Here is a 22,256-nt window from a genome sequence, read left to right as displayed (position 1 = left end):
ATTTCTCCATTGCGAGACTAATAAAGGTTTTCTTATCTTATTGATCAAACCCAATTCAGGCTAACCGTCCAAACCCACTTGTACTATTCAAAAGTATGGAATCTATACTCAAACCCACTCCGCCTACTTGGTCAGAATGTTCACCTGAAATGTGTAACATATTGCTTCATTTTTCATTGATAAGCTTTCTACAGCTAGGACTCTTGTTTTGAGTATCACATTTGACACCTCTGTCCGTGTTCCGTGTTCAGCTGTGTTAAATTCTTTTGAAGCTTAGTTCTTGACGTTTTTGACGCTTGTGACTCTGTTCCTCCACATTTCATTAAGGAGGTTCTTCCGAGTATTGGTACATCAGTCTTGGCCATGATCAACAGCAGTCTCTCTTGAGGTATGGTTCCCCGTCAGTTTAAACATGCAACATGTAGTGCAACCCTTGCTCAAGAAACCCGGGCTTGATCAAGATGTACTGTGAAATTTTAGGCCCATTTCCAAGCTGCCTTTCATTGCAAAAATTCTGGAAAAAGTGGTGCACATGTAGTTAAAATTGTTCTTGTTTGAACATTACGTTTTGGAGGTCTTCCAGTCAGGTTTCAAGATGATGCATAGCACAGTCAATCCTGTTACGTGTCTCTAATGACGTCCTCCTGGCATATGACACTGGAAACTAACTGGGTCTGGTTTTATTGGATTTAACAGCATTTGATGCAGTGCATCAGAGTATGCTGTTGGCTCGTTTGCAGCACTTGGTGGACATTAGCGATAGCGCCCTTGAGTGGTTTAGATCCCATTTAGTTGACAGAACCTGTTGTATTAGCCTTGGCTGCTATGAGTCACAAACTGCCCCACTGTCGTGTGGTGTTCTACAGGGCTCAATTCTGGGGCCTCTTCTGTTCTCACGGTATCTGCTCCCATTGGGTTCCATCTTCAGGAAACATGGTATTTCCTTCAAGTCAAGTCAAGTCAATTTCCTTGTGGATGACTTTCTGGTTTATGTCCCAAAACACTTTTTCATTGAAGCCACTTTTATTCTGCCTGGAGGAACTCAAGACTCGGATGACAGAAGTGATGGTGTTTGGTCCCAGTGGCCTTTGTACATCCCATCCAGTAGACTTGGGCCCCCTGGCTATTTATCTTAAATCATAGGTGTCAAACTCAGGTCCTGGAGGGCCGCTGCCCTGCATGTTTTCCTAGTCTCCCTGTTGCAATACACCTGATTCAAATGATCAGATCATCAGCAAGCTCTGTGGAAGCCTGACATTGAACCTGTACATTTGAATCAGGTGTGTTGCAACAGGGAGACTTGGAAAACATGCAGGGCAGTGGCCCTCCAGGACCTGAGTTTGACACCTATGTCTTAAAACATCAGTCTCAAACTTGGGTCTTAAACTGCTCAGGGAATTTAAATTGGATCAAGTTGGTGGCGTTGTTTTATCTTGGGCTACCGGTGAAAGTAAACCCTCTCCTTTCTCATGAGCACTTTAGAACAGTAATTCATGCCTTCATCACACTGGATTACTGTAATGCAATTTACTTTGGAATCAGCCAGTCCTCCATTAAGCGTCTCCAGTTGTTCCAGAATGCTGCTGCTCGCCTCTTGATTGGTACTCGTAAGAAAGAGCACATAACTCCTACTCTGGCATCCCTTCACTGACTCCCTCCCACTGAACATTCAGCAAGCCTCCTCGCTGTCCATCTTTAAAACTGGCCTCAAAACTCATTTTTATTCTTTGGCTTTTGACTCAGCATGAGACTTGATTTTTAACTGTTTTTGTGCTTTCTACTGACTTTGCTATTCATTTATTGTTTTATTGTTGGTTGTCGTATGAATTATTTTTGCTCCATGTAAAATACTTTGTATACAGCGAAGGTTGTTTGAAAGTGAGTTTAGTTGATTTGGGTTGAGTGTACAACTCCCACCCCCACCCAAGATGTAATCTTTGGGCCGAAGTACATCTTAACGTCTGCGGGCTTTTTTTGTTGTTGACAATAGTATGGTCGCTTTCTTTAGATTGACTCTACTGCGTTCTGCCCATGTTTGTTAATATTTTAAATTGTAATTATTCCAGCACTTAAAATGTCTTGGAAAAAAACGTTAAATATTCTTTATAGGGAGACAAAATAACGGTAAACCGTAAACATGTCGCCTCTCTCGCTAATATCTTCACTCACCCGTCGATGCACATTCTACTGCTTTAAAGACAAGTACTGTGTAGCCTCATAGCTCGTGAATCGGATACTCGAGCTCACGATCAACGTAATCTAGTTGATTTTGCACCAATTACTCAAATATCTTAGTCATAGAAACACATTTTTGCGTCACGTGAGCGTAACGTAGACGCCGCGTGCTTTGATCTCGCCTTTTTTAGCTCTCTCAACGAGTATTTTTGTGGTGGGCGTGGTTTGTCGTAAAACCCGGAAGTAAATACGCTCATGCGCACGTTTACACACACGTGTTCTGTTGTAGAATTACTCGCTTGATGCTGTCCTATGTCCACAGTCAGGTAGTTCGAACAAGCGTATAGGGATAAAGCGATTTTAATTCACTTATTCACTGTCGATCTTTATTCTTGGCTTCGAAAAACGTTGCTAACAAGTACCAAAGCGTTTGGTACTCCATTCGAGCCGTGTTTGGGGACCTTGTGCTGAACTTCACGGATGCTAAGCTACTCATCTGACATTTACACCTAACACATCTTAAAAGGTAAGTGGGAAGCTTGTTTTAGAAAATGAACATATTTGTCTTAAGATATGATACCATTTGTCTAACATCATTAGGCGTTAGAAAAACAACAAATGTTATGTCATCTCTGTCCATTGACTCAAAGTAAACCTGAAGATTTTTTTGTTATCAATATACACAACAGATACCAGGATTTGTAGTATCTGTGTGAATCCTCCATTGATCGAGAGTTATTGAACACTTTGCACACACTAATTCTTGTCTTGCTGAAATGCCTGTCTTGAGCAAGCCCTCATGATACCCCAAAATACAACTCAGCCAATGGGGAGTCCAGCTTTCGTTACCATGACGACCAAGTGCAAGAGTCTGAGCATTGCAACTACAATGGCTTTGTACCTCAGCTCACCTCTCTTGATTTTGCTGACAACAGTATGCGTAACAGCAGGGCTGAATCTTTCCAATGAGTTGTGTGGAACAGTGGTTTGTATCCTGCCAGTGAGTGCGCATTAAACAACCTCTTTCGCCTCGCTCGGCGGCCTAGCTCTGATCCTCTCTTGAGCAAGCTATGCCCAACTGCTTCCCTCTTCCTCCAAGCGAAAGCATAGCCCTGAGTTTGTTTTTGTGTTTGGGCTAAAATATATTTGTGTCCAGTTAACAGCCAACCTTTAATCTTCTAATTTCCATTTGAGTCTATGGAAAGTTTCAAATCTTATTTTTACCACCCCAGTGATGACAAAAGATGGATGTTATTTGAGCTGTCACAATCCCCCCTTTAAAAACTAACTTCCATTCTATGTGTCCCAGCTTGCTGACGATGGATGAATCCAAGCCTGTGCCAGCTCCAGTCCACCCTGGAGAGAAGAGAGGCTGCCCGGGGGATGTGGAAGTTGAAGCGGCTATGACCAAAAGAGCCAGAGTTGAGGAGGAAAATGATAATGGAGCTCCTCGAGCAGCGATGAGCGATGGTGAGGAAGAAGAGGAAGATGGCAGCAGCGAGTCATTTGCGGACATGATGAAGCACGGCCTCATCGAGCTGGATGTGGGCATCTGCAAATATGTCAGCGATCACAAGGGCTTCTCTGGAATCCTCAAGGAAAGGTTTGTCCTCGAAAGTCACACCCTTTGATTCCATCGCCGCCTTTCTCGCACAGCTCTTGATTTGTCATCCTTTTTACTCAGATACTCCGATTTTGTGGTCCATGAAATCAGCAAAGAAGGAAAGATAGTGCACTTAGATGACCTCTCCATTCCTGAAGAGGTTCAGGTAAGCAAAACATCCACATGTCACCCTCTGGTTGAAATGATTGAAGTCGAGTGGATTTGCAGAGTATGGCTTTGCTTATTCCCCTGACGGCCTGTGGTTTTGGGCGAAAGTGAATTAAGTGGCTTTTCAGCGTCTTCTAGCAACTATAGTTTCAAAAATCAAACTAGCGACAAATATAGTGACTCTCACTCCAGCTTTTATTACCTTTTGGCTCTGGCATGATAATAAAGTCTGCCTGGAAATGATGCTAGCTCTACGGCTAGCATCAATGTCAAGTCCTGGGGCGAGGAAGTTGGGGGGGTAGGTAGTTATATAACTTTGCCATATTGTAACAGTACAATTTGCAATATTCAGGATAGCTCGCTCACAGACGCATTTTCAGAACTGGGGAGTTATATTTTCTTGGTTGTTGAATTTCCCACTTAATGGCGCTCCAGCGACGCAACCATTAGTGTCCATGCCATTTCAAAATTCCATTTTGCAGAATGCATCTCCTTTAACATCTTTATCCTGGCACTTTTTTTATCCAATGTGTTCGGGACTACAGTATTTATTATTGATTTAATTTTTTTTCACATCAAAGTGTGTGTGCGTGTGTTCATCAAATCAGGAAGCAGCATCATCAGCACCAGCAGAAGAAAACCCAACGACCGATAGCAGCGTGTTGACCGAGGAGCAGAAGAAGCAGCTCGAGGAGCTGCAGCTGTTCAAGAACAAAGAGAGCTTCGTCTCCATCGAGGTGACTCTACGTCGGCTGGATCCTTATGCCGCGTTAGCGCAGGGATTTAGCCCCCCCCCCCGCCCCCCTTTTTATGTATCTTATAGGGGGATGAGTCGAAGGACAAGCGGACACTGGTACACAAAGCCATCAAAACTCAATTCCCCGGCCTGGAGACAAAGACGGAGGAGAAAGATGGCCGCAAGTTCATCGTGGCCTACCACGCTGCTGGAAAGAAGGCTCAGGCTGGTGAGTGGAGACATCAAATCACAAATGAAGGTCCAACACTACCATATAGTTTGCATTTCAAAGCAATCCTTCCCATTGGAGATCCTAGAAATCTGCTCAAAATTCTTAAAAATCACAAAATCAAGTCATAAAATGGTGACTTTCTAGATCAGGGGTGCCCATTAGGTAGATCCTGATCTACCGGTAGATCTAAGACAGGTCCCAAGTAGATCCGAGGAGTGTCGAGAAGAAAAAAAACAAACAACCATTTGTGTGTCTTTGTACATGTTAGTAATATATTTTTTGTGTTAATATACACTGCACACTAATCAGTCTCATTTTCACAAAAAAAATATTTAAAAAATAAAATAAAGCAGTTAAATCTTAAATTTGTGTGGGTGTCTGTGCGTGCGCGCGCCGGTAAGGGTAGATCCCGTGAGGTTAGTTGATCAAAAAGTAGATCTTCGATCCAAAAAGTTTGGGCACCCCTGTTCTAGATTGTTTGACTTTCATGGTTTCAATGTACAATATACATTTGCCAACATTTGTTAAGAAATGAAATGGCATGTGCATGACGATAAAAGTGGATTACACCGCAGGTCAAAGTGTCCAATCCTGATTTTAATGCCTGGACTTGATATTTTTTTAGCTGTCCTTTTCCATGTGCATCTCAAGTAATGGCTGCAATGATTAATTGACTAACAAAACAACAACAAAAGATCAAAGCAAAATCTCTACCTAGACGCTTCGTTGGGCTGAGTTTTGACGCAATAGCGGGGAGCTATGACAAAAAAAGACAAAGACAAACAATCTCCTGAACTGAGGATCGTTTCACACTTTAACAAAGAAGATGAAGTGCAATGTGTAACCAGAAGAGCACGTTTACCCTCAACAACACCTAAGGAATGATTCGATGTTAGCTTTTTCCACATGGCATACCTCATACTTTCTTTTACCATTCAAATACAGTTGCTTTGTTGGAAAAAATTGTAAGATAATTACACGGGTTGGCCAGTTAGCTCGAGGCGCTAATTAGCTGTCACCCATGTCATTTACCAGGACCCCCCAAACCCTTTTTAAAATTTTACACCTCAAAGTTGCAGATGCTACAGTAGAACAGAATGTGGTCACCGAAGCAGTCAAAAATAATAAACACCTCACGTGTGCACGTTGTCGTGTGACAATTGCAACATCAAATCTTATTCAATTGGTCTATTAATAGACTTGATTCTGATTCCGATCTGAAGATAATTCAAATCCATGCGTTTGTTTGTTTATTGAGTTATTTTTGCACTGCCATGATGTACATGACACTGATGCCACTCGAGAACAAATCAATCTGAATTGTCGCTTGACCCCCTGCAGTGTAAATCCAGCCGAAAAGCACTTGCATGAGTCTTCTCAGGATGCCGACCCCCAGTCCCCTTCCCAGTCCCCCCCCCCCCCCCCGCACCCCTCCCATTGAGCGTCTGATCCAGCTCGCGACACATCGCTCACTGTGAATGCCCGCCCCGATCCTTTTCCAGTCCATACGAAGCGCACTCCAGTCGTGGGTTTGTCTGTGCATGCGGCTCAGCCCCTCCCTCGCTCGCAAACGTCTTATGCTAAGTAACGCTCTTGTATTGTCTATATTTTGCTCTTCTTGGGATAGAGGTGAAGACATCTGCAGGTAAGAAGTTCCTCTCCACACAAGGAAGCTTAGGAGACGCTCGCGTGTCAAAGCAGGGGTTGCCCTTCTCGTTAAACAATTCAAGGCAGAAGTCGATGTTGTTCGGTCAAGGTGAACGTCTCAGATAGGATCTTCCGCGTTTCTTTATGTGTGGGTGTTTTTTTTCTCTCTCTCTCTCTCTCTATCTCTCTCTCTCTCTCTCTCTCTCTCTCCTATGTCTTTTTAAAAGCACCCAGGAAACACTTCTGGCCCAAAAACCGCGGCAGCTTCTGCCACTTTGTGCTCTACAAGGAGAACAAGGACACCATGGATGCCATCAATGTGCTGTCAAAGTTCCTCAGGTAAGAGTGGTGTTGAAGTTCTCCAATAATATTTTGCATTATTACCTCCACCAGGCACAGTGAGACAGGGGGCGTTTGTTGCTGTTGGTGACCAAATGAAAACACCCCAACGACAAATCTATTTCCTCGACTAACCTTTATTTATTTATTTGTTTTTGACGAGGACCAGTGTGACGCCTATCCTGTAATTTTTCTCGATTTTTAAATCTTCTGATAAATCAACTCGCAAAGTAAATATTCAAATGTCCATCAATTTCCACCAAATTACTGAGAAATGGGCTGAAGTGTGGAGCAGATAATTGATGGCAACAAAAATGATTCAATCCATTTTTTTCCCTTTTTTTTTTAATGTATGCTTTTTCTGTCCCGTCAGAGCACTTTGGAATACATTTGTTACCTGGCACTTTGTGGCATTTAGTGTTTTTTTTTTTGGTCATCTGAGATCCACTGAAGCTCCACTGAATTCCCTCTGTGCGATGTTTTGGTGTGTTTGTCAGGCTCAGACCCAACATGTTTTCCTATATGGGCACAAAGGACAAGAGGGCCATCACGGTGCAAGAAATCGCTGTCCTCAAGTGAGTGTGGAACGGGCGCCAGGGCCGATGCGGGTGCCGGATGCGTCGCTCACGCCGGGGGGTAACGTTCTGCGTGTGTGTGTGTGTGTAAGGATCACCGCAGAGAGATTGGCTCACCTCAACAAGTGCCTGATGAACCTCAAGCTGGGAAATTTCTCCTATAAGAATCATCCGCTCAAGCTGGGGGAGCTGCAGGGGAACCACTTTACAGTGGTCATCAGGTATGTGAAACGTTGGACTTTCGTTTGGTGTATTTAATTTGCCATCAATGCCTGTTACGTATTCCAGTTCCCGTATATTTCTGGATTTTTGCAACCCCCCTCTTGTGGAACAGATGTGTTCATCCCATAACTTTTGTGAAAGCAGAGGCACAAGAAATTGTAGTCTGGATTTGTGTTTTTAGTAATGGAATTAATAAAAAAAAAATTGTAATGCATATTTAGGCAAGTGACGCCTAATTTTGAGCTGGGCCACTTTATTGTCACTCAACTTTTTGAGCACCGTTGTTGTGAAATGCTGTCAATGGCAATCCTCACGAGGATGCCGGTTGCTGCCAACTATATCTATATATATATTGCGCGTCGTCCCGCACGCGGTCTGTCCTTCCGTCTGTCCCTTTTCAAAACGTACCTACTTCACCGCGCCGCTGCGCGCCGCTACTGCGCCGCTCAGGCAGTGGCTCACTACGATCGCGCGGGCATCTTAGCGAAAAAGTGTTGTCTACCCACAAGCATTGCAATGAAATTGTTAGTTATTTAGTAGAGCTAAACATCTCTTTATTTTCGCGATAAGCAATGAAGATGAACAAAAAGTTGAACCAAGCAACAACACTTTTGTGGGCCGAAGGCCCACCTTACCAGCCTTCCGCAGGAACTAGCTGATGAGCCGCCCGGAGGGCGGCGAACCAGCTAGTTGTATATATTTTTAATCCAACTCGGTGAAGCAAAGTCTTGAGCAGTTAAAAAAAATGATCATAACAATTACGCCAGCAGATGGCATCATTGGACCTCTCTTGGATGTGTCAGAACAATTTTTCAACTCCTAAACGTGGTGGAGCCTTGGAAATGCGACCGTTCCAAGCATCTTCTGATTAATCCAAGTGTTTATCACGCTAAATCGACTGCAACACACACACACACACACACACATACGCACACACTACTAAATTTTACTACTACCACGACTGAATCGAGTGCAAATAGTTTTTAAAATCTGTCAAATGTACGTTTCCTACGCTTGTAATTCATTGTAAATGCGGTTCACATTTGAGGCATCACAAGATCAAAATTGATTATGATCAGAATCGCTGCCAAAAAGCATGTTTTGTGAGGGTTTTTTTTTTCCCATCCAAAGTGTTTTACTGCCGATTACTTAACAATGGAATAAGGTACACGAGAAACAAAATTTTTTATTGTGTGATGAAAGAAGAGAATCTAATCCCTCATTTGGTATTAGATTGTCATAAATCACAATAATGGTCTGTCATGAAATGGTCTGTTATTCAAAAGGAAGCTTTTCTTTTTGTTTTTAATGGCTGGCATCGAAAGAGTGACTATTTTCACCCCAGGAACATCTCCGGAACCGACGCCCAGGTCCATCAGGCCATGACGTCCCTCAAGCAGACTGGCTTTATCAACTATTACGGCATGCAGCGCTTCGGCACCACGGCGGTGCCCACCCAGCAAGTGGGCAGGTAGCGTCGTCCCACACGCCGGCGGCACCTTCGCTCACGCTATGTGCTAATAAACGTTTCTTCTTTTGTCATGACAGGGCCATCCTGAGGAATGACTGGAAGCAAGTGGTGGATTTAATTCTCAAGCCTCGTCCCGGAGGTACCAACGGGTTCTTAATCCGCCCGTAATGGCATTTTTTTGTGGTCCCGCTAATGGTTTCCGTCATACGCCCCCCCCACCCGCTTGCAGCTGAGAAAGAATTCTTGGTGCGCTGCAGGGAGGAGTGGGCCAGGACTCAGGACCCCGAGGCGGCCCTGAAGAAGCTACCCAATAAGCGCTGCGTGGAGGGCCAGCTGCTTCGGGGCTTGTGCCAGCACGGCAAAAACAACATAGTCACTGCCTTTGGACTGGTTAGTGATTGTAAATTTAGCGTGAAGACCCTGTCTTCATGTTGAGCCGCCCCGTGTGGGTTTTTCTTTTTTTTTTTTTTTTGGTGCAGATCCCCCGAAACAACCGCCTGATGTACGTCCACAGCTACCAAAGCGTGGTGTGGAACACGATGGTGAGTCGGCGGATCGACGCTTTCGGGCTTACAGCAGTGGAGGGCGACCTGGTGCTCCGAGGAAGTTAGTATCCGTCTCCTTGGATCGCCCACTGTGATCATTCTGACCTTTGACGAGAATCGACGGGATTGTGTCTCTCAAGCCAAAGCGCACATCCTGTCAGAAGAGGAGGCAAAGAGCCACTCCATACATGACATTGTCATGCCGCTTCCTGGCTTTGACGTCATCTACCCCACCCACCACGGTAAGACCGCAAAACGTTTTGACCCATTTTCAGACTCGTTTTTTAAACGGCACGTCTTGAAAAAGATGGGACCAAAAAAAAAAGTCCTGGAAATTGAATGTGTAAAGTGTGAAAATATGTTTTACAGAGTGAACGTTAAAAATGTGTGTGTGTGCGCCAGTGGGTAAAGGTTACAGAGAGATGTTGAGCGCCGACGGGCTGGACATCGACAACATGCGACACAAAATTAAGGACTACTCGCTGGCCGGAGCCTATAGGCGCGTCCTCATCAGGCCCAGCAATGTCAGTTGGTGGGTGCCCCTTTGATCCATTCCTGAGTTTTTCTTGCCTCGAATGAAAAGAAAAAAAAAGTCAGAGGTTGACTGGAGCAGCGTTTCCCAACCTCTAATCATATAAAAAAAATCTCACAGCACACCACAGAAATGTCACAGATTTTTGACATTATTATTACTATAAATAATGACTAATGCATTTGAAGTACCGTAAGTAGTCTTTGTGTAATTAGATTTTTTTTAAAAAAAATTTCCTATTTAGGAATCACCTAACTCGAGCGCTTAAAAACTCGGTGTCATTTCTGTGTTAGGGAGGTGATCCAGTACGACGACCCCAAGATCTCTCTGGTCCACACCGACTTTGAGAAAATTGAGAAAAAGCCAGCGCCGGTATTCAACAAAGGTCAGGACTCAAAAAGAAACGTTGACGTAAACGGCTTTGTACGGTATCTGGAATTGACGTATTGGTAAGTATTGATTTTTAAGGTTTTTGGCACCTCTGAACAGAAGGGAAATACCGCGCGCTTCGGCTGGAGTTCTCTCTGCCGCCCTCGACGTACGCCACCATGGCCATCCGGGAAGTGCTCAAGTTGGACACCAGCATCAAGAAACAGACACAGCTCAACACCACCTGGTTCAACTAACACCGGGACGCCGCCGGCCTCATGATTAGGTACTCCTGCCCAAGCCAATTATTTGGCAACTTCCTGTGATGTGAATCTGACTGGCATTATTTTGTTGTTGTCATTTTTTTCTCTTTTAACCATCGAAAAGCACCAATAACTGTGTTATTTTAGATGTTTGAGCTTTCTTTAAATCACCTCAGTGCAGAGATGGCTTGTGTATCTGCTTGTGCGGACATTTGAGAATTTTCTTCCTTTTTCTATTTTGTTTTTTTTTAATAATATTTGACTGAATGTATGAGCGACTCTGGCAGAGAGGATAGATTAAAATCATTGAGAAGCCGAGTCGGAGTGTTGTTTTTTATTTTTTGGGGGGAACAGCAGGGGGGACATATTGACTTCATTCTCTAAAAATGGTCTTCAAGGCTTTGCTCATGTTTCTAGAGGGCAAAATGTACCGCACTCCTCATACTAAGAAGTACACTGAAAAAAGTGTGAAATTCTGCGTAAATGTGACGCTCAACAAAACCGTTAATAATTTTTTTTTTTAATCCTTATGATGTATGAGTTTATTCTTGCACCTCCCCCCATGCTTCATCCTTACAATTTATTATTTCATAAAATCACAATTTCTTTGTGTGTATTAAGTTTATTCTTGTATTTCAATATTATGACATCATTTCTTTTTTTCTTCTTTATCCAATGGAATGTTTCCATAACTACAACTTTATTGTCAAAAATGTAATTTTAAATTAAGGCTGGCTCTAATTTACACACAAAATGTTTAATTTTAATTTAAAAAAAGGGGGGAAAATCACATGCATACACGTTTAGTGGAAATATTCTACTTTATTAATGTGTTAAAATGAAGTTTGTTTTTGACAAGGAAAAGGTTGATATTGAGGGAAATCGTGGAAATGTTTATTTTCTTCAAGAGACTTTTTTTTTTAATGTCAAAAACAAAAATACTTTTCAAAAAGGCCTTTCTTGGGGGAAATGAGATAACTGTAATTTTTTTTAATATCCAAATGCTTTTCAAGTTAAAATGTGACCACTTATAAAAGAAAAGATTTCGGAACAAGTGCAGTCCGACAAAAAAAACTAAAAACACCACAATACCCACAATATAATACAATACATAATATAATAATATAATATAATAATATAATACAAGACTTTGTTATTTGTCCTTCCAGGTCAGCGTGAAAATCAATATATATCATGAAAACATTAAATTGTATATTTTCAATGACTTTCGCTTTGTTTTGACACTTTAACCATTTGCTCCGAATGATACTGTCGGGAGTCTCAGGGAGCCTTTTGTGCCGTTTTGATTGCGTGTTGACTAGAAGTGTTTGTCTTACGTTTGCATAGGCGTGCATTTGGATGTGTTGAATCAGCCTTTTGCATCTGTGTTTGCCCGCGCAAGCAGACTATGGTGGATGCTATTGTGTCTCCTGGGAGGTGTGAGTGTGCTTGAGTTGCGGAAGGGGGTGGGGGGGGGGTGCTGTTTGCTTGTCTCGTAACTCCACCGGTGTGGTCTTCCGTGAGAACGAGTGAGAAGAGGGATGGATCGATGTGGATATTTGGGGGGAGAGGAGAGGAGGGGAGGGGGTCAGCTTGTTTAAAAGATGGATGCCATCTTCACCATGCAAGCGTCAGAAGGAAAGCAACTACTGAACACGAGAGAGGCTGCAACGGATTTTGGTTCAACCTGAAGGGGTGTCTGCGGGTAAGTAAGATTTAAGTGCACCTGCTCACCCTTTGAGGACGTTGGTGCACGGGGGCGCGATTGATTCACATTTCACCTTCTGCTTCATGCTAAGTTTGTTAGCGCCTGCGTCGTGAAATGTGTTGATCATAACTTTAATTGCTCCTACTGCGCTGAGCAACCATGTATGTCTGACTAAGTTCGGTTTCCTACTCTATGGTTATCATCACACTTTCCGACAGTGGAAATAAAAAGTCTACACACCCCAGTTCGGATGCCAGGTTTTTTGGTATTAAAAAAAGTGGTCTAATATGAAGCATTAAAGACGTTTTTTTCCCCCCCGCAGTGAATGTGACCTACAAAACAAAGAGTCGGTTTATTTATTTGTTTTTCAAAAGGGGAGTTAAAAAGAGAACATTTCCCAGACATGTGGGAAAATATGCTGGGGGCCACTGAAACCAAAAGCTGAACTTTTGAACTTGAACTAAACTTTTTGCCCATTAGGGTACTACAGCAATGCGTCATGTGCTGTTTTTCTTCATCTTCAACGGTTAGTAAAAAAAAAAAAAAAAGAATGACGTGGCTGATGAGCTAAAGTCTCGAATGGACTGTAGAAAAACACAACTTGTATTTTTGGGGCGGGGGGGTTAAAACCACTTAGTTGGAAAAACTTTAAGATCGAATGTATTGACATTTATGGTAACGGTGTTAGTTAGCACAACAACGCAACCAAGTTGTTGACCCCAAAACGTTTTTGCTCAGTTGTTTTTCCTTCTGTATGTAAGTTGGTTGAAAATATAGGGGACAATTAGTTCTGTAAACTCTCTGTTGAAAATGCAGAAAGGCCAATTTTCATCTTAGCAAAACTTTAAATATTTTGCTGCCGTGCAATTTGGAGTTCACTCAACTTGTTTTTTTTTTTCAGCGTACTTAGATCAGCTGAGCTGAGCCAAGCCGGACAAACATGAAGTCCAACATGTCAGACGCAGACCCCCTGACATCCCCCTCGCCCTCTCCTTTCTTCCAATGCGACTACACAGACTGGTCTCCCTCCTTCTCCATCATCCCCTCCGTCTACCTGCTGGCCTTTGTGCTGGGTTGCCTGGGCAACGCTCTGGTGTTGTGGGTTTACGTGGACCGAGCCGACGGGAGGAGGAGTCATCCCGCGGGATTTCGGAGGCCGTGTTGTCGAACCGACCAGAAGGAGTGTGACGATGCATCCAAGAGCTTGCGCTCTTCATCTCCAAGGCCCCCGCGCCCGTGCCGCTCCCTGACGGACTCTCTGATAGCTAGCTTAGCATTAGCAGACCTCTGCTTCCTGGTCACCCTTCCCCTGTGGGCAGCGTACACAGCCCTGGGGTACCACTGGCCTTTCGGACAACTGCTGTGCCAGCTCAGCAGCTACCTCACCGCCCTCAACATGTACGCCAGCATCTTCAGCCTGAGCGTGCTCAGTGTGGAGCGCTACTGGGTCCTGACCGGATGCCTTCGCCGCCGCCCGCCCACCCGTGCCCTGTGGCCACTGGCGGGGTTGTGGCTGCTGGCGGGGGTGCTGGCGCTTCCCGGCTTGCTTCTGCGCTCCGTGCAGGAGTCCGACTGGCCGGATGAGTCGGGTTATCTCGTGTGCCAGATGGACTACTCCATGCTGATCGGAGACGAGCCAGATGAGGATGAGAGAGAGCGTGCCCAGATGTGGTGGGCTGCCGTCCTGAGCCTCAAATCAACGCTGCTCGGCTTCCTGTTGCCCCTCGGGGTCTTGCTGGTGTGCTACTGTTCCCTGGCCCACCTCCTCAGCAGACACTTCAGTCGCGGTCCTCTACCCGACCGCCGCCGCCAGCGCAGGCTCCTCAGAGTGATTGTGACTCTAGTGTTGGCCTTCTTCCTGTGCTGGCTGCCTTTGCACATCAACAAGACTCTGTCCCTTCTCCTTGAGTTCGGGTTTCTGACATACTCTTGCACCTTGGATCAGATGCTGCTAGCGGCCCACCCATACGTCACCTGCGTGGCCTATCTCAACTCCTGCCTCAACCCGCTGCTCTACGCCGCTTGCGACCCGTGCTTCCGGAAGAGATGTGGGCGGACGCTCCTGCTGCCGTTTGGAGCGTGGAGGGGAAAGGAAGTGAAAAGAAGGGAGGCGCAGAAGGAGAAGGGGAGCTTAGACGGCCCGGCGAGAACACGGGAGGAAACGGCAAACAAGACGCAAGAAGCGGACATTGTCACTGAGGGGTGAGCGTAGCCGGACAGGACCTGAACAGAATGGAGTGGACCGGCACCAACGTTCAAGTTTTGGGCAAACCTTCACCCAGTTCTTTTATCGGTGTATTACAAGGAAGGAACCTAGACCAGAGTCTAGTCTAGGCTCTGGTCTAGGAGTTGGAGGGACAGAGAAGAGGGATGTAAGGTAGAATGAGAGCGAAAACAGCAAGAAATGTATTTGACTGAAAATTCCTGTTTTTCTCTTCACCACTCTGCTACATTTTTTGTCTTAGGAACAGCAATACTGTTAATCGAGCCATCTTGACCATGGGGCAGTGATTAATTCATAAGTGTGAGAAATCCCGCCAAATCCGGGATAAAAGTCGCTTATGCATGATTATCCTGTAAATGTGATTTTCAACATTAGCACAATATTGTTTTTTGTATGGAAAATAAAATAGAGGAAACTTACAGGTGCCTTTTTATTTTTTATTTTTTTCTGAAATTTGGATTTGTATAATTTACATGTACAATATTATATTCACGAGTTTGTACCTATTTGATTTATATATAGAGAGAGAGAGAAAGAGGGAGAGAAAGAATCTCCGAATTCTTTTTGGAGGCTACATGAGAAGTAGCCTGTAAAATCGTCGAAGGAACCCATCTTGCCTTTCTAGAATCTGGAAATGATGTGCGGTCGAGTCGCACCGGAAGTGACGTCACAGAACGACCATGCGTCCTTCGGAGGATGCAGCCCGCGAATTTGGACCAATGTCTGCTCCAGGGCTGGAAACAGGACGCTTTCCTGTTTAACGGTGTTTCAAGGGAGGCGATGTGCGCCTTCATTTCTCTTTCTGTAGTCTTCAGTTTTCTCGCCAGGAGACACCCAGAACACAAGATTCAAGATGAGTACAGCTTTGGTTTACGATGAGGAAATGACTCGCTACAAACTGCTGTGGTTAGAGTAAGTGCAAGATTACATTTAGCGAACCCCCCCCCCGGTCGGTATTTCCAACTGGACACAACAGTCCAGCACTGTGTTTGTCTTTACGATACAATTGCAACAATGGCCTGTGTAGTTTTTTGTTTGTTTATTTGTTTGTTGCATTGTTGCTGCCACTACAGTCGAAAAAGTTTGTGAGTGGTTAACGGAGGTTATTGGTGCCGCTCGCCTGAGTCAGTTGGGTGCCTCTTTATGAAACTTTTTTAAATCGCCTATTATTTTACTGTATTTTTTATTTTATTTTTTTTTTACCCAATAGAAGATAATGTATTTGTTACTTGTGATAAAATGTTAAATGGATATGTTGTGCACAAGCATCATTGTCTGGTGTTGCGTTTAAAGAACGTATCCAGAATGGAATTTCTCCTCCCAGTTTTTTGTGTGTTTGTTTTGTTTAGATTTGTTGTTTTTGTTTGTTTTAATTTTTGTAGGATATCTTCCATCCTAATGAAATTACAATACACTGAACTTGAATCTTATACAACAAATAGCTATTCCAAAAACTATGCTGGAGTCAAAACAATCAATTCTGGATCATCCCTCAGAATGTCGAGACCTTTGCCCCTGAGACTGCGATTGATACAGATAGTCCCTCTCTTCCAGTAGATGCTATCTGTTCAGTGTGATCAAAATAGCTAAGCTGTATGCTCGGTTGTGTTAACAGCAGCATCAAAATATATAATAAAAATCCAAACCTCTGCTTCCAGTCCAGATTGTGAAATCGAGAGGCCCGAGCGTCTAACGGCGTGTTATGAAGCATTGGTCAGGAGCGGTCTGGCTGCTCGATGTGCCTCCGTACCTGTCCGGCAGGCCACAGACGACGAGATTCTCCTGATTCACTGGTGAGTCCTGAACCGCTTATTGCTTTCAAAAAAATTTCATGCCTCGTGAAGTATTAGAAAATGTTTCTCTAGCGAGGAGTACTTGGAAGCAGTGAAGAAGACCCCGTACATGTCTCTGGACGACCTGAGGGAGTTCACGTTGCAGTATGGAGCAGTCTACTTCCATCCAGTTAGTGGTATATATTTTTTTGCAACATTCGTTAATTTTGCAATCTAGCGAAATCGAGACATCGGGTCACAGTCACAATGCGTTTTTCTGCCATTTATGGAAAGAAAACAATCATTGGTTCGATGTAGTTCCAAGTCACTCTTCGGCCATTTACAGTTGTCCGAGACCTTTACGGGTTGCATCCACTCTGTGCTACAGAACAGCTATTATTGCGCCACGCTGGCAGTGGGAGCCGCACTGCAACTGGTCGACGGCGTGATGACCGGGAGGGTGAGAAATGGCATGGCTCTGGTCAGGTAAGAACTTTAAGCTCCATCTCACTCTGTTTCATTTGACCGATATTGCTCTGTCGTTTATTCTGAATAGACCGCCGGGGCACCACAGCATGCGCAGAGCCGCCAGTGGTTTCTGTGTGTTCAACAATGTGGCCATAGCAGCCAAATATGCCCAGCAAAAATATGGAGTTCAAAGGTAACACGGATGCACACCAATACTGTACATCCTTGGGGATTTATTTTTTTTTCATATATACCTAAACGTACTCTCCTCTTTTCAGGGTGTTGGTAGTTGACTGGGACATCCATCACGGTCAAGGGATGCAGTATGCATTTGAGGATGATCCAAGGTGTGCACATTGACTGTATTTCTTGAGATTTGATAAGAATTTCTCATTGCTGTCCTTCCACAGCGTGCTTTATTTCTCTTGGCACCGCTATGAGCATCAGAAATTCTGGCCTGAACTCAGAGAATCAGACTATGACAGTGTTGGCAAGGACAAAGGTGCTGGCTTCAATATAAACGTACCCTGGAACAAGGTCGGTGACAGGATAAGGTCTTGCACTTACCACTCATTGTTGTACATATACAGGACTGTGTACAAACTGTTCTTCTTTTTTTTCCAAAACAATAAAAACTATATTTTTATTTTCACAACGCTGAAGCACAGAGCATTGACACAGACTTGACAACTGCTCGCCCTGTGGAACCTCACGTTTATTTTTTAATAGTCTGTGTTGGCGGTAAATATGATATTGCAACATTCTAAACAAGTTGTAAAGTAAGTTGTAGAATAATTCAACTTCATACTTAAAAAACAAATTGTATATATTTTTTTAATGTGTACTAACTTTTCCCGTGAATTGGAACCTCTTTCCATTTACTCTGCAGTTTGGCATAGCTTTATACAATATTCATTCATTCATTCATCTTCCAAGCCGCTTAATCCTCACTAGGGTCGCGGGGGGTGCTGGAGCCTATCCCAGCTGTCTCCGGGCAGTAGGCGGGGGACACCCTGAACCGGTTGCCAGCCAATCGCAGGGCACACAGAGATGAACAACCATTTGCACTCACACTCACACCTAGGGACAATTTAGAGTGTTCAATCAGCCTGCCATGCATATTTTTGGAATGTGGGAGGAAACCGGAGCACCCGGAGAAAACCCACGCAGGCCCGGGGAGAACATGCAAACTCCACACAGGGAGGCCGTAGCTGGAATCGAACCCGGTACCTCTGCACTGTGAAGCCGACGTGCTAACCACTGGACTACCGGGCCGCCTTTATACAATATAGTATAGTAAAGTATAAAACTTTGCTAGGTCAAGGAATTTCTCTCTACTTTGCCTTACAGTAATATAAAATATTGCGATATATATAAAACAAGCATACCAGTAATTTTTTTTTTTTTTACTGATTCAAAATGTCCAAGAACCAATTTTTTCGTAGGTCTGCTAACATTGCCAGACCCAGGGAACCTCCTTCCATTACCTTTCCACCGCTTCTTTTCGTTTTCATTCCCCATTTCCAGGTCGGCATGCAGAACAGCGACTACCTTGCTGTCTTCTGTCACGTCCTTCTGCCGGTCGCCTACGAGGTGAGACGAGTTACATGAATGTAAACAGACGCTCAGCTTTCGTTGACTGAACTCTCGCGAATTTGTCACAGTTTTGCCCGGAGTTGGTGCTGGTGTGTGCAGGCTTTGACTCTGCCATTGGAGACCCAGAGGTACTTGACACACACCACCGTGCTCTTAGTTTGGGGCATTTGTAGTATTCTGCCCCCAGTGATTGTATTTCAATGCAGTGCAGTGCCCCTAGTGGTGGAAGTAGTTAAAAGAATCCAAAATTGCATTACCGTACAGTGCAGTGCCCCCTAGTGGCAGAAGTAGTTAAAACCACCCCAAAAAGTCACTAGGGTAGCCATTTTGATTTATAACAGTCGAGAGGTGTGATCACATCCACTTCCAGTTGACCACGCCGGTAGCCTTCCTCTATCCCTTAATGGAGCGATGATATTTTCCAGGGTGAAATGTGTGCCACCCCCGACATCTTTGCCCACCTTACCCACCTGCTGATGAATCTCGCCGAGGGAAAATTGTGTGCCGTGCTGGAGGTCGGACCGCAAAACCTCTCGTGAGGATTTGAACCTTGTGATAGCATTCCAACGTTTTCCCAGGGCGGATACAACTTGACTTCGCTCAGTCAGTCCGTGTGTGTCACGGTTCAAACTCTACTCGGCGATCCGCCGCCCCCGCCCGCAAAACTCCAAGGCTCCTGTCAGAGGTTCGGCCGCGCCACGTCGCCAGTGTGAGTTTGTCCTTGACGGCCCGACTTTCAGAGTGTAACTGTTTGTCTTTCAGCGCGCTGGAGTCCATTCAGTGTGTACGCGCAGCTCATCGGAAGTATTGGTCCTGTCTCAGGCATGCAAGTACGACTGGACTGATGAGTAGCCCATTGAAAATACAGTTTTCGTATCAACACTTACCTGCTCAACATCTATTTAATGTATTTTCCCAACTTTTGTTTTTGTACATGACTCCAGCAGAAGCAGCCCCCTTCGAAGTCAGCACGAAGCGCTGTAAGCTAGAAGAAAAAGAAAGAGACCAAAAGCTTCAAAGAGGAGAAGCAGCTGACGCCGTAACGTGGCCCGAGCCTCAGAAATACGTTGCGCCTTCCGTACGCACAGCGGTGGTGATTCCGGAGAACGTGACTTGTCCTGACGGATGCAAACGCTTCAGCATGTCGCCTCATGCCCACTCGCTCTCAGCAAAGTGCGATCCTCTTCTGTTTCAAGCCGACAACCAAAGTGGACTACTTAAGTTCCATTGATTGTCTTTCCCTCTCCCTCCAATAAGGGAGGATTTTGACAGCGATGCGGTCTCTACGTTATCCAGTCACACTGCACTTGTCGGGAAACTGTTGAAGAATGAGGTACACTTCAAACATTTTCTCAAACATGAGCTGCTTACTTTTTAGGAGACGTTTTCCGATTCAGGGACATCAAAATACTCTAAAACCGTTGACATTTCTTGGCACCCAAATGTGTGGCTAAAGCGGGGGTTGGGCAAAATACGGCCCACGGGCCGGATCCGGCCCGTTGGTCTTTTTAATCCGGCCCGACGAAGATTGGTGCACAATTAAGGTTTGATTGCATTCATTTCGTTTGGACTTGTAATGACAGGTGTTTCAACACCAGGTGGAACAGTCACTTAAGAGTCGGAGAGCAGTCAAATGTGTAGAGTGTGAACAACAGGGGGCTCAGTACACATACTTGAGGAGAACCAGTGCTGAGTGTGATGGTGGAGGAGAATGTTACATTATTACTGGCATAAAAAGACATTGTGCTATCTTCTTTATTTTCTATTTCTAACTTTTGGCCCGGCCCTCCACAATATTTTCTGCTTCTCATTTGGCCCCCCGGGAAAATAATTGCCCACCCCTGGGCTAAAGCTATCACTTGAGCCCCGCTGCTTTTCGTTCCATCCCAAATATAGACGTTCCATTTCCCCTGACCAGATCCGCAACGGCTTGGCCTTGGTCCGTGACATCTCCGTGGCACTGGAGACAGTCATCACGCATACAGCCGCTCTCAAACAACGGTACAAGTGGATCTAACTGCAACTGGATTAGCATGAGCAAGCCAGCCAACCCCCCCCACACACCCTTTTTTTTGTGTGTAGCGTTTTGGTTGTATGTTTAGGAGGCACTGGAGTCCTGAATCACCTGCCAGAAGATGGGTGAATATCATCCCTACTTTGTCATGCATCCCCAGCGATTAACCGAGGGTGCAACTGTATAATCAAGTCATCAATCGTGATCGCTGCTCATCGCTCTTTTAGGACAACACTTCGAGTGCACATCAGCAAGGAGGCGGCAGAGGAGCCCAGGCGCCAACATAACGTATCCATTCGTCTGATGAATGGCTGCGGGGACACGTCGGGGTTGGCACACGCCACCTTGGGCCTCCTCCTGCCTCTCGCCTACGAGTACAACCCTTTGGTGCTGCTGGCGCGAATTCCCGGCGCGGGCGGCCCCGGCGATGGCGCGTGGCGGCAGCTGACTGGACTGTTGCAGGGCCTGGCTCGGGGTCGCATGCTTGTGCTGGTGCAGGTGAGGAGAATTAGGATGGTCACAATTCAATAGTCGCTACAATGCTTTGCGTTAAGCCCCCCTGGATGTTGTTGTTGTTGTTGTTTACCTTGTGATCAATGTCCATGTGGCACTGTGAAAATGAACCAAATCATGGGCTCCATTTTAGGAGGATGATAAAGCTTTCGTCAAGTCAACGGCGTCCTCCCTCTCAGGGAATCCCGCACCTTCTCTGGGGCAACTCCCTGCTCCAGTAGATGAAGATGTTCAGGCACTGGAGCGCTTGAGAGTTGGCCTTCAGGCCCACTGGATGCTTGTGAGGACTTCAGGTGAATGCAAAAGAAGATGTCGTTGTTTACTTAAATGTATTTTATTTAATGTGTGTCAAGCCTTTCACTCTGTCCTATTTTCTCATCAAAACAGTCCAAGAAAGTGGAGGCGAGGACAACTGAAGCTGCATTCTGTATTCCTTCCATTTAATTTAAAAACGCCACATAAGAAGGCCAAAGCCCCGGACTCAAACGTGCTGCTTCAAAACTGTGAGGCAGATATGCTAACCACAGGGTCCACTGTACTGCTAGTGTTATTCATATCCCATCCATCTATTTTATTTATTTATTTTGTTTTTTGTTTTACATTTTTGGATAAATAGTGCTTGTCCTCGATAGTGTTGTGGGTGAGCTGGAGCCAATCTCAGCTGACCGAGTGAGATGCGGAGTAACCCCGGACATATTCACACCGATGCACCTATGAAAATCTTGAAAATGGAATGCATTTTATTTTTGAGTCAACTTTTTTTTTTGTACAAGATTAAAATCATTCACATTCATTCCATCATGTATTTGACTGGAGGAAACGATGTCACCGTGTTTGTGTGAGTGTGTATGTTTGTCTTTGCCAAATTGGAATATTGTTCCAACGCTCATTTATGGGGCCAGGAATTTGGTACTACGCCTGTTTACCCGAACGCACCAAATTCTGGAGTTTACCTCCAGCCAAGTTAACTTCACCCTGACAAACACCGTGTGTAGTTCCACTTTGGCCTGTTGAGGGCGCTGTGAACTGACGCACTGGTCCACGTGAGTCACGCCGAACGTCGCCCCAGCCTCTCTGCCCTTGA

At 44.9% G+C, this 22,256-nt stretch overlaps 4 protein-coding genes across 7 annotated transcripts in view; 3 read left to right on the top strand and 1 right to left on the bottom strand.

Moving 5' to 3' along the window:
- LOC127597570 (SRSF protein kinase 2-like) overlaps positions 1 to 22,256 on the bottom strand; it is a 446,193-nt gene that overhangs the window by 42,775 nt on the left and 381,162 nt on the right. The window lies entirely within an intron of this gene.
- pus7 (pseudouridine synthase 7) lies at positions 2,435 to 11,195 on the top strand. 2 transcript variants are annotated; one of them, XM_052060724.1, is made up of 17 exons: positions 2,435 to 2,701; positions 3,485 to 3,778; positions 3,860 to 3,944; positions 4,555 to 4,683; positions 4,770 to 4,911; positions 6,542 to 6,559; positions 6,789 to 6,900; positions 7,398 to 7,475; positions 7,568 to 7,696; positions 9,043 to 9,168; positions 9,246 to 9,307; positions 9,398 to 9,558; positions 9,648 to 9,774; positions 9,854 to 9,955; positions 10,116 to 10,245; positions 10,539 to 10,630; positions 10,735 to 11,195. In XM_052060724.1, exons 2-17 carry the CDS (start codon positions 3,495 to 3,497, stop codon positions 10,869 to 10,871), a joined length of 1,914 nt encoding a protein of 637 aa, XP_051916684.1. In that variant the 5' UTR covers positions 2,435 to 2,701; positions 3,485 to 3,494; the 3' UTR covers positions 10,872 to 11,195. The 2 variants fall into 2 exon arrangements, with proteins under 2 accessions (XP_051916684.1, XP_051916685.1); XM_052060725.1 differs by lacking the exon at positions 6,542 to 6,559 and having other exon boundaries at positions 2,436 to 2,701.
- Positions 13,525 to 15,228, top strand: aplnr2 (apelin receptor 2). Its single transcript, XM_052060739.1, has one exon. The coding sequence runs from the start codon at positions 13,526 to 13,528 to the stop codon at positions 14,789 to 14,791; it is 1,266 nt and encodes a 421-aa protein (XP_051916699.1). The 5' UTR covers position 13,525; the 3' UTR covers positions 14,792 to 15,228.
- On the top strand, positions 15,408 to 21,965 carry hdac10 (histone deacetylase 10). 2 transcript variants are annotated; one of them, XM_052060721.1, is made up of 19 exons: positions 15,408 to 15,721; positions 16,468 to 16,602; positions 16,675 to 16,771; positions 16,970 to 17,067; positions 17,138 to 17,242; positions 17,328 to 17,396; positions 17,460 to 17,586; positions 18,577 to 18,642; positions 18,714 to 18,773; positions 19,071 to 19,160; positions 19,224 to 19,330; positions 19,408 to 19,475; positions 19,593 to 19,818; positions 19,903 to 19,978; positions 20,564 to 20,646; positions 20,728 to 20,784; positions 20,887 to 21,157; positions 21,306 to 21,452; positions 21,560 to 21,965. In XM_052060721.1, exons 1-19 carry the CDS (start codon positions 15,663 to 15,665, stop codon positions 21,614 to 21,616), a joined length of 1,998 nt encoding a protein of 665 aa, XP_051916681.1. In that variant the 5' UTR covers positions 15,408 to 15,662; the 3' UTR covers positions 21,617 to 21,965. The 2 variants fall into 2 exon arrangements, with proteins under 2 accessions (XP_051916681.1, XP_051916682.1); XM_052060722.1 differs by having other exon boundaries at positions 15,424 to 15,721; positions 21,306 to 21,465.

Source organism: Hippocampus zosterae, chromosome 3 (genome assembly GCF_025434085.1).
Source record: "Hippocampus zosterae strain Florida chromosome 3, ASM2543408v3, whole genome shotgun sequence".
Classification (NCBI taxonomy): Eukaryota; Metazoa; Chordata; class Actinopteri; order Syngnathiformes; family Syngnathidae; genus Hippocampus; species Hippocampus zosterae.
This window is presented reverse-complemented; position numbering and strand designations above follow the sequence as displayed.